The 12,219-nt window shown below is 43.6% G+C and overlaps 1 protein-coding gene across 2 annotated transcripts in view; it reads right to left on the bottom strand.

Annotated features, from left to right (window-relative positions):
• Nucleotides 1-12,219, bottom strand: part of tbc1d8 (TBC1 domain family member 8) — a 52,585-nt gene that overhangs the window by 19,338 nt on the left and 21,028 nt on the right. For both annotated transcript variants that reach the window (XR_013932033.1, XM_080412798.1), the window contains exons 6-9: nucleotides 10,538-10,745; nucleotides 5,243-5,440; nucleotides 3,621-3,776; nucleotides 2,092-2,242 (exon numbers count right to left, since the gene is read on the bottom strand). Coding sequence is in view for 1 of the 2 variants with exons in the window: in XM_080412798.1 (XP_080268924.1) it covers nucleotides 2,092-2,242; nucleotides 3,621-3,776; nucleotides 5,243-5,440; nucleotides 10,538-10,745 (713 nt within the window). In the remaining variant the exon portion in view is untranslated. The remainder of the gene's footprint in view (nucleotides 1-2,091; nucleotides 2,243-3,620; nucleotides 3,777-5,242; nucleotides 5,441-10,537; nucleotides 10,746-12,219) is intronic.

The following is a 12,219-nucleotide window of genomic DNA, read 5'->3' as shown; positions in this document are numbered from 1 at the left end:
GCCACGGAGAGAGAGACAGAAAAGGCAGGAGAGAGAGAGAAGGGATGACATGTCAGCTGCGGGAATGACTATAGCCTTATCTATGCGATAAGAACTCTTTACCAGGTGAGCCACCAAATTAAGAACTCAAATGTTTTATTTATTTCATGCTCGCTTGGAGGGGCCTAAGCAGGGGTGTATTGGTGATTTTTTTCACCAATACACCGCGCGCATTTCATTTTACCTTAAAGTAGGTAACATGTTTGTATAGGAAATGTTTTTTAGCTTAGTTTTAGTCTTTTTAAACTAATACAAATTCAAGGAATGCCATGAATTATAGAGCTGAAACTAAAAGTTTGTGAGTATCTTTCTCTTCTTCGACGGTGGCTGAGGCATTTCTGCGTGCAGATAGGATACTGGCAGCAGCGGCTACTAAAGCCAAGATGCTATGGTGCTTACCGCGAACAGCCTTCTACCATGCCGTGGCCCCGAAGGGGCGAGGCTTCCCCTATTGGGCGGTTCGGGGCGAGGCTTCCCCTATTGGGCGGGCGCTCGGGCGGGGACTTTTTTCCTCTACAATAGAAGAGTTAGGACGTCACATTCTAATACAACCCGAATACCCAATTTGAGCACCAGCCTCAGTGGCGCACCTCGCTAATCATTGGACTACCGTACCTCTGGGAGTCTGGTTTCGACTCCCGCTTGGGACAATACTTTTTCAAACAACCGCAGACTATTTTTTTCGCCGATAAAGTATAGTTTTGGACCATGACGGAGGCGCGCCGACTCAGCAGACCTTGAGGCCGAGGAGTCGCGCCCGAGCGCCTCCAGGCGCGAGTGCCCGCGACGACCGGCCGATGGTCTGCTCTGCTAGTCGACTAAGCGCCGTCCGAGTTATGTACCGATAGGCACAGAATCGTAAATAATATTGGTGGGGACTGCGTTTGCCCCAACTGCCACTCACTGCACTAACTTAGCCCGCCAGCCCTTGTGCCTTCAACGGCATGGTAGAAGGCCGTTCGCGATGCTTACCGTGTAGCCTATAGAATAGATGCAAGGAGTAAGGAAACATTTTCACACTCACTTGTAAACCTGTTATGCAAAGTAGCCATTTGGGTACTTGGCTCGTGAATCTAGGAGGGAGCGCGTTCTAGCGCGCACGTGCGTGCACTGTATCGTGCCGTATCTTGCGCGTGAAAATTCTACCGGCCACACGGTGTGGTATTCCGTGTGGCCCCCATGGTGGGTCCTGGCAGTTTGACTCTATGCCTAAGGTAGTGGGCCTTGGCAGTAGGACTCTGCTCCACAGAGGGCAGAGAGACACTGAAGCAGTCGGGAAGTGAAACCCAGCAGTGAAGCAGAACACAGAATAACACGTGTTTGCAAAGTATCATTCTGACGTACAGAGGAAATGTCGGCTGGATGCACAGCAGAGGATCTGTCATGCATGACATGCTCTGCCTTCCCCGGCAGCTTTAAAGTACCTCAGAGCAATACGCACACACACACACACGAACGCACGCATCAGCAGCGGCGAGCGGATTGCCACAGTATGGAATTCCGCTAAATGGGCATGTCCGAGGTATGAGTGACACCCTCGTAAATAAGCACGTTGTGGTCTGGCGTGGGCTCCGCTATTCTGGGCGGCTCAAGCCGGAAGCTGAGCTCGGTACAAGAGCCCGCACGGGCAGGAAGGAAAAGTACAGACACTCGGTGCTCGTCTCTGGCAGCTTGTTTGTGAATCTACACGTTTTAGGTAATAAATAGTAACGGTAATAGTAATAAATGTAGTTACTCAATCTTTATTCATTAACTACAACTGTTAGTAGTAGTCTGCTTAGTGTGTACGTCTCGGCCGCACCTATTTCAGACCACAGTGTGCTTCTGGTTGGCTGTTGCTCTGTCTTACGTCACTGCGGCAGCTGAAAAAAGTTGAACTTTTCTCAAGCGTTTCCGCTTTTAGCTGGCTCTACCTCCTGCCGTAGCAGTGACAATGATGTAACCTCACCGCTTTCTCAGAACACGGAATACTGCTGCTGATGTGTGAATTCAGTGTCACAGAGAGCACCCCACATAAACGCAAATACTGTACACACACACACACACCCTCACCAGACAACGTCATCCAGAGCTCCCCCCGCAGCGACTCGGGAATCCCTGTGGCCACCAGCTTCTGGATCTTCTCCGTGCGGAACATGTGGACCCCTCGACCAAACTCTAAGAAATGATCGTCCCACAGCCTCTCCTTCACCTGGTCCAGGCTCTGCAGGTCACACACACACGCACGCACACACACACACACACACACCTCAAGCCATGAGATGTGACTGACAACTGAACGCTGTTACTTTTCAGAAAATAGAAAAAAGGAATCTGTGTTCCAATGGAATTATTATTTAGTCACAAGTTGTTGTTAATTCTTTCATTGGTTAAAATAAAAAATACAAAAACAGATACACTTAACCACTTTTACTTACTTTTTTTCCACAATTGCAGAAAGTAGCAGCAACGTCTACAAGCTATTTTCGCCACTTTTGGGCTTTCATTTATGGAAAAGACAAATTTTTTTATATGGGCAAGACTTGCGCTCAACAGATACTGTATATCGTTGCTGTCGGACAGAAACATCTTATCTCCATATTTTAACTTTTTATGTTTTTTCGTAAAATTAATGCCCTACTTGATCACACAAAAGCATCAAAAGTAGCAGATCTGCAAGCTTGAAACGCGGCGCGAAGCGAGCTGGTCAATTTGTTGCTTTTGCCATTTTTTTTATTTGAATCCTGAAAAGTAACCGTTCTAGACATATGAGGTTTCCACCCGACAGACGATATTCATGCGCACACGTAAGCGAAAGCACACCTACCCACACACTAAAATCCTCAGTCTGGATGATTGTATCTCAGACTCTTATGGGTCCGTTTGGTTGCATATTGTACACTCTCAGAGTTAAATGAACACTGAGGATTTGACTGCACATCTAATATTCCAGTATTACTGACACAGAAAGTGTCTTGTCAGCAGATTAGAGCTGGCTGCAGTTGAAGGTCATGTCACTCAACACTATGAGTGTACCCAGAGATCAATGGAGAGATAAATAATGGATGCCACACACAACCCCACCCGCGCCCATGCCGATCCTCCACCCAGTTTACCCCTTCAGAGCAGTCTTGGAAAATAACTGAAGTACATTCACAAAGCGGATATATGAAACATTAGAAAACAAGATTCTGCATTTTCTTCTTCTTTTTTGAAAATACAAATGTCAACCTTCCTGTTGATTTTTGCCATTTGAACTACGAAGAAGACACTGACTAGATCTGTGGATCCGGATCTTGAAATAGTAAAATCAACAGGAAGTTGACATTTAAAAAAAACAGAACCTAGTTTCATAATGTTATACATCGTCAGAATCCACTTCATTTGCCTTTGTTTGTGTGATAAAGAGTGACTTTGAGACCAGTTCCACTGTGTAAGCCAATGAGGAGAATATTTAGAAATATCAACTACACAACCCAAACCTCTACCCGAGTTTAATTGTGCCTTAAGCTTGTAAGCGATGGTGCAGCTTGCTGACGAGAACTGATCTTCTTGTAGATCACTTCTTGTAGCTTAGATGAGGGACTCTTACAGACTCTTACCTTGGCGTTATCGTTGTCGGGTCCAGTCTGGCTTTGATGGAAGGCCGTCATCAGAGCTTCACTGTTGACGGTGTTACGGAGAGCCTGCTCCTCCGCCTCGTCGTCATCACAGTACATGGTGTCATAGTAGAAGGTGTAGTAGGGAGCAGGGTTGCTCTAAGGAAATAAAACATATAGTTGCTGTCGGGCAGAAAACTCCAAAATCCATATTTAAATGCCCTACTTGATCATACTACAGCATCACACAAAAGCATCAAAAGTAGCAGATCCACAATCCCCAAGCTTTGAGCTTGTCGATCTGCTACTTTTGATACTTTTCTATTAGAATCCTGAAAAGTAACAGTTTTTGATACTTTTGTATTTGAATCCTGAAAAGTAACAGTTTTGGTCAAACGAAGTTTCCACCCGACAGAGACTATATATACTGTACATGGATTTTAAACAATGTAGAGACAAGCCTACTGCAAACTGGCCACTGACTTGTGCCTCACCTTCGAATGGAAATAGCAATCTTTATTAATATTTCCCCAATAAACTGTTTCACAAGAACAATGTTGGCATAAAAACGTTACCTTTTACATGCATAGATTAACACATTGAGTGCCAAAAACGGTCCGGACCGTTTTTCATAATCCAAACGAGGAGTGCCGTTTTTGAAAAAATAAAAGATTTTATTTTTTTATTTTTTTTAATTCTTTTTTTTATTTTCTTTCACAGCACCAGGAGATATCATTTTTCGAAGATTTAGACTCCAATCCACTTCCTGGTTAACTTAAGACTTCAAAAGCCTGTATCTATCTGTATGTATTTTTGACAATTTTCGACTATTTTCAACTGGCTGCAACTATGGAATGGATTACCGAATGTTTTAAAAAATGTTCCCCCGATTGTACGAGACCTCTATGTGTGTAATGAGGGGATCACCGTGAGGACGGTGATCACTGAAAATATTTTGTGACTACTTGAAAAAGGTTAAAAAATGGCTAAAAATCCAGGCACTGACTGTACCCTGTTTTAAAAAAACCCTGGCACTCAATGTGTTAACTACACACCGCACTGGCATTAACAATGAGCTACTACAACCATCTACAATGAGGAAATGAAAGTGAAAAAAGAGTGAAGTAGGCTATTGTTGATCATCTATGCATGTAAAAATAGTGTACACCTGTGTCCTTGTTTTGTTCCTGGATCAGACATTTCTTCTCCCAAAACTTTGACTAAAACACAAATTTAAACAAGCAAGCAACAAAAAAAATGAACGAGATTAGCTGTGCACAGACGTAGCCTGTAGACACACAAACACACGCACACACACATAAGGATGGGGCGAAAATCTCTGTCTCCTGGAATACAGTATAATCAAATCAAATAGAAACACCTGATAGCCCAGGGCAGATTAGGTAGGAGAGTGGTTCCCAAAGTCGGCTCCAGGGACCCTCAGGGTTCCTTGGGTTGGTTCCAAATGGACGCTTACAGGTCTGCAACTCAGAGAGCGCGCAAATGGAACCGAACGGACACCTACGGGTCCGTTCTGTTCCATTTGCGCGCTCTCTGAGTTATGGGGGGTCCTTGAAATTAAAAAAAGGTTTGAGAACGACAGAGTTAGGGGTCAAGGTCCATACCAGTGCTCTCTTGCCATGTGGTTTGCTGCGGAACATGTCGTGTTTCCACTGCAGCGTGCGCAGTCTGGAGTTCATGCTGTCCACCAGATCATCCCTGTCATGCAGCTCGATCAGCTGGAAGGCCTTCTTACTGCGCACGCTGACGATGACCGGGTTGGGCAGCAGGCTGGTGCTCTCCGCTTTCTCTATGGACAATACCTGGTGGCAAAGACATAATGGAGAAACTGCTGTACTGAAATGAGCAACGGCTATTGAATCGAGTTAGCCAGCAATTAACCACATGAACCCTAGCGTCCCTATTCTGGGGGCGATTCGGCAAAAATATCTGATCTAGGTTACATTATGAGCTTGTTATTTTCGGCGAAGACATTTGGTGCAGAGTAAAAAAAAAGGAGCGGACCTAGTACAGAGCCCTGGGGTACGCCGGTATATATTTGACAAAATAATATATATATAAAAAATAAAATAAAATGTAAACTTATAGATACATAGAAATGTAAGCTTATAGATCTGTTATTTGAAAAGAGGATTTTAGAGGCTAACAAAGCCTGCTGTTTGTACATAGAGTACACTACAGTATATTATTGTGGGTTCCTGCATAAATAGGAACAGTGTTTACTGATAGGTTGGTTTGTTCACTATATTTACACAAGTGAGGCTTGTATAAACGATGAGACTAACGGACTTCAATTAATCAATGTAATCAATCAGTCTGTCAGCCTGGGAATATGCACCCTTGTGACTCTGTTATGTAACATTTGAACAGTGACCTTATTTGAACATCTGCCAAAGTGCAAACACATTGTGTATATGTATACGTGTGCACGTGTGTGTGTGTGTGTGTGTGTGTGTGTGTGTGTGTGTGTGTGTGTGTGTGTGTGTGTGTGTGTGTGTGTGTGTGTGTGTGTGTGTGTGTGTGTGTGCGTGTGCATGTGGGTGTGAAAATTGCCAGCTAAGGGCAGGCTAAACTACTGCACTGCAAAAGCATGCCAGCTGATGCCATTTACAATACTGACACACTAACAATAGACAGCCATCAGGTCCTCCAGCTTTGCTCTAGTAGTTTGGATTAATTCTCTTGTGATTGTTTTTAAACAATGTGTCTCAGTGTGTATAAATGCGTTTGCAAATGGTAACACACATTTTGTGCAACCATAACAGCAAAGTTTCACATGAGCTTCTATTTAAGTCCCATTAACACCATGTATGCCAATAGCTCTACAGTATGTGTTCTTGTAGCCTTTAGCAACGTGTTCTTAACCACTTAAGCCTTATTTTATACTTCATCATATGATGGTGTGGCACAGAAATGGCTGATCAACAAGCTCACAACGCATCGCACTGCAACGCATTATGAGCGTGTAGATTGACTGCTTCTGCAAAAAAAAATATATATATTTGCCTATAATGACAAAATATTGAAAGTGGTCAACTGCATAACTGGTTTCAGATAGGACACATTTATTTCTAAATCAAAGGGAGCCCCTTGTCCATGACCCTTTTAGAAAATGTTGCGACCCACGTTTGGGTCCTGAGCCACAGGTTGAGAAACCCTGCTGCAGCGTACTGTGTAAACCTGACAGCAGCGTCCTCGTGTTACACTTTAACCAGCGAGTGGAAGAGTCAACATGGACTGTTTAACAAACCTGCCACAAGAGCACCAGCACACAAACCATTCAAGGGCATCTTCATGTGTTTAGCCTAGTCAGGTTTTGTATTTGTTTAAAAATAACAGAGGGCTGGGAAATAATATCAATATTATATTGATATTGTGATATACGAGACTAGATATCGTCTGGGGTTTTGGATATTGTAATATGATGGTTTTAATCACTTTGGCATGTTGAAAATCTTCCAAGAACAGCTCATTAACTGTATGATACAATATAAATATAATATAAATAATATAAATATTATTTAGTCGATCTACAAGCTCATTTGATGATTATTTATCAAAAATCTCATTGTGTACTGTAAATGTTTTGTGAATGCACTAATAATAATCCCTTTCCCCACAATACCATATCGATAGAGGTATTTGATAAAAACCTGTCATATTTGATTTTGTCCATATCGCCCAGCCCTAACGTAATGCTAGCACTTTCTTTTCTTTTTACATTTCCATTTTTCTTTCTCCAAATCCTTCCCTCTCACTGGCATCTCTGACATTTACACTTTGTGGGTGGCAGGCAGTTAGCCTGGTAAACCCTCCCTCCGGAAATCTCATTTCCATTTGATTTCAGGAGTGAGTCTGGCCTGATCCGCCTTTCTGCAATATTGGCTGTGTATGCCAAACGGCCGAGCCTATCAGCGTCGTCGCTCATTGTTCTGTGATTGACAGCTTACGTTGGCCAATCAGGTGGCGAGTTCGAGTGAGCCCAAAACACGAACGGCAGCCATCTTTTTCTTGTGCGGCCAATTCTCCGCTATTTTTTTACTTCAAAAAGCTCTCTAACTTCTATTTTGAGGCACGGAATTTACTTATAAGATATCGTTTGGATAGAATTTAGTTGTTTAACTTCATATATGTGGTCAATTAATCATGACAAAGCCTATTTAAAAATAAAAATTTAGAGAACCGGTAGGGGCGGGCAGTGACACCATTCTATCCGAATAAGGCAACCCATTTTGGGTATGGCTGTCTCAAAAGTCCCGTCGCGTCACATTAAGACTGGTGAACTGCTGATTGGCTGAAGGGGAAAAATTATCATTGGCTGAAGGGGTTGTCAGTCAACGGTATTACTCCCGCCCAACTCCAGCACAGCCAATATTGCAGAAAGGCGGATCAGGCCAGACTCACTCCTGAAATCAAATGGAAATGAGATTTCCGGAGGGAGGGTTTACCAGGCTAGCAGGCAGTAGCCAAGTGCTTCAAGCTGTGGCATTGTAAAGGTTGCGGCGGCATTGGCTCAGGGGTAGAGTGCCCGGTAGAGCGGCCGGATGGAAGCTGTGAGGTTTCCAGTTCGATCCCGGGCTACCCCAGAAGAGTTAGTGTCGAAGTGTCCTTGAGCAAGACACTGAACCCCTAATTGCTTCCGATGAGCAGGTTGGTGCCTTGCATGGTTTCCTCCGCCATCGGTGTGTGAATGTGTGTGTGAATGCGTGAATCCAAGACCAAGTGGACAATAGGTCTTGTCAATACATTTGCCCACATTTGTCCTCTCCCAGCAGCTGCTGTATAGAATAGATTACCTTGAGCAAGGCACATACTTAACCTAAATGGTTCCATTGGAGCCTATCGGTGGCCTACAGCAGATGATTGTGGTTGTTTTGTGCAGCTCCCAGGTGTGTGTGTGAGTGAGAGACCATTCCCTATCTCTCCATATCCCCCTTTCCCACTCTCTCTCACTGATCGAGCTCTGGTCTGAAGTCACACACACACACAACAGAATAACATGCCGGGCACAACGAATCTTGCCCAAATATGGATATACTAGGGCGATGCCCGTTCCCCACTGGGAATGCATGCCCCTCTGGTTATGCAATACCTGTTGTACGCGTTGCACCCATTGCCAGAGTACCCTTACCCATTATCATAGTACTTGGAGGCCAGTCTATGACGTCTTACTTTGGAAGAATTTTGAAAGTGGTTAAGGCTGTCTATGGGTAAATACTGAACCAATGAAGGTATTAACAAGAACTACATAAGAACTACATCGGATCCATTTGAACACAGGTTCTTCTTTCCCCATTTCCTGTAAAGTAATGGTTTTGGACATACAAGGTTTCTGCCCCGACAGCAACAACATACTGCTCAGGATCCTTACTGAGGCGGGCAGTGGTGTAAAGTAACTAAGTACATTTACTCAAGTACTGTACTTAACTCGACGGCTCCCTCATTAAAACCTCCCCCCACATCCGCAACCTTGGTGTAATTTTTGACCCCACCCTGTCATTTCTCCCTCATGTAAAAAACATCACCAAAATAGCCTTTTTTCACCTCCGGAACATTGCCCGTGTCCGTCCCTCCCTGACATCTTCCGCTGCCGAAACCCTCATTCATGCCTTCATCTCATCCCGGATAGACTACTGCAACAGCATCCTCCACGGTATCACCGCCAAAACCCTCAATAAACTTCAATATGTACAGAACTCAGCCGCCCGCCTGCTCACTCACACCCGCTCCAGAAACCACATCACACCAGTCCTCCGTGACCTCCACTGGCTCCCGGTCAAACACAGGATAAACTTCAAAATCCTCATCATCACCTACAAAGCCCTCAAGCACCAGGCACCCCAATACATCTCCGACCTCCTTCACAACCACGTCCCCACCCGTTCCCTCAGATCCAGCGATGCCAACCTCCTCAAATTCCCCACCAAAAAAAACAAGCACACCTGGGGTGATAGGGCATTTTCCGTTGCAGCACCCACCCTCTGGAACCCACTCCCACCTCACATCAAAACCGCCCCCACCCTTGCCGTGTTCAAAACCTCCCTCAAAACCCACCTCTTCAGAACTGCTTTTCCCACCTAGCCTGATCTCCTACCACCTTTTCAACTGCCATTCAACTTTTGTTTTATTCCCTGGCCCTCTGCAGCCTTTTAACTTTTTAACTTTTTATTCTCTAGATTCTCTTATTAAAGTTGTTTTGTTTTTGTTTTGTTTTTATTTTGCTCTACTTAGTTCAACATGTAAAGCGTCTTTGAGTATTCAGAAAAGCGCTATATAAATCCCAGGTATTATTAACTCATTGAGTGCCATAATTATTAATATCTGGCCATTACAATTGTTATTCAAATTTAAAATGTAGTTAAAAAAAGTGCTTAGGAAGCGAGATACAGCCTTTTTCAGTTATAAGTTAAACAAGGAGTGGATGGAGCTGCAAATAATAAACAGATAATGATATCTTGGGTTCAGGAAGATTTTTTTTTTGTTTCTTTTTTTTTCAAAAACACGTGAAACACGTTAATGGCACGTTGCACCATAGCGCTGAAACACGTTAATGGCACTCAATGAGTTAAGTACACTTTACTGGAGTATTTACAATTTTCAATACTTTTACTTCTACTCCACTACATTTCAGAGGAAAATATTGTACTTTTACTCCACTACAATTATATGAAAACTTGAGTTACTTTGTAGATTTTGATTGTTATTACAAAACACACTAAACACTTCAGCCCTATATATATATTTCGGCCATTTGAAAATAGCAGATCCACAAGCTCACATTGTGACCTTGTAGATTGGCTATTTTCTAAAGATTGTGTATACATTTTGAACTTGTGAACTGGGATATTCTGCACAACGAGTACCAGCGGGTGGGTGTGTGTATGTGTGTATGTGTGTACCTCTGAGAGGGGGATGAGCAGGGTGCACTGGCCCTCCTCTCGGCTGGAGAAGCACAGGTAGCTGTCGGTGGTGTAGAGGGTCCCGGCGCTGTGGCGGCGGTTGTGGGGGGTCCAGACGGAGCAGGACGCCACCTCGTAGAGCTTCTCGCCGCGGGGCAGCCGGAACAGAGCCAGCACGTACTCCCTCAACATCTGCTCCTCCAGCACCCTGCATGGGGAATGGAGCGGGGAAGAGTTTAGACAGCGATACGCTAACAATGGAGGCGGCGGTCAGAGATTAAAGCAAAACGTTGCCGTCAGGCAGAAACCTTGTATCTCCACTTCTCAAAATGTTTTTTCCGTAATTGTATTCCGTACTTAGTCAGACTACAGTCTCACACAAGTATAGCAAATATAGTATAATTATATAATATAGTATATAATTTTTTTCAAATTGTTTAACACATTGACGTCTATAGACGTCATTTCAAATCCAATGCTTAACTGCCATTGACGTCTTTAGACGTCATTTGGCGACGTTAGAGAGAGCTCTTCCACAACCTGTCAGTGACTCCCGAAGAAGAAAAAACCCTTAAATCACGTGATCTAAAAAAAAATCCAGCCCGTCCGGTCTAACGTTATCAGATTTATAAAAATACATTCAGCACCGATTTATTTTCCCAGATTGCATTTTTGGTGAAAACAAGCTATATTCAACTGCCAATAACTAAAGAACGGAAGATAAGTCTGTCTGTGGGTTTTATAAATACTGAACCAATGAAAAGTATTTACAAGAGCTTGTGACTAAATAATAACTACACTGGATCCTGAAAAGTAACGGGTTTGGACGTATGAGAGGTTTTTTCCTGACAGTGATGAAAAGAAAAGTATTCTCACAACTGAGAGGTTTCGTTAGGCCAAGTCCCAATCTGGGATTTGCAAAACAGGGTGAAAGCAGCCCCCCCCCACACACAATATCTTAACAATTAGCACAAGATGTGAAATGATGAAGTTTTTGTTTTTTATCATTCTTATCCTGTTCCTGCTGTTCTACATACAGCCAACCAATCACAAATCATTGATTGAGGCCTTTAAAATTTGCTTTAACTATCGAGAGCAAATAGGGTTTTATGGAAGATGCTTCCGAGCATGTATTGTATTGCTAGCTTGATCACTTCAAATACTGTTTAATCTTGATGTAAAAGTTATCTACAGTATTACTACTGTAGGGATTGGCTTTACCAGCCACATGGTGGCCTCTGTGGAAACCAAATGACTGAGAACTTTAATCCATGGATGGTGTGTGTGTGTGTGTGTGTGTGTGTGTGTGTGTGTGTGTGTGTGTGTGTGTGTGTGTGTGTGTGTGTGTGTGTGTGTGTGTGTGTGTGTGTGTGTGTGAGAGAGTCTCTGACCTAGAAAGATATTTCGGTGGGAAGAATAAGCAGCTCTGGCTTGGGGGATTTTTTTAAGCAAAAACTAGCTGACATATGCTCTGTTCACTCGCTGCTAAGAGCCTAAAGGGAGCCAGGGGGGGTAGGCGGTGGTTCTCCCCCGGCCCACTGGTGGCCCGCGAGGATATTGCAAGTGGGCCCGAAAATAATTGGTAACGTAAATACAACATTAATCAAATGCTAAGTATGCATGTAAATAAAATGTCACGGCCGAGATTTCATTGTGATACCGATAAATAGTAACTTAAAGTA

The sequence above is a fragment of the Gymnoscopelus braueri genome (assembly GCF_963280865.1).
Source record: "Gymnoscopelus braueri genome assembly, chromosome: 18".
NCBI classification, from domain to species: Eukaryota; Metazoa; Chordata; class Actinopteri; order Myctophiformes; family Myctophidae; genus Gymnoscopelus; species Gymnoscopelus braueri.
The sequence above is the reverse complement of the archived record's forward strand: the minus strand, read 5'-3'. Positions and strand labels throughout refer to the sequence as shown.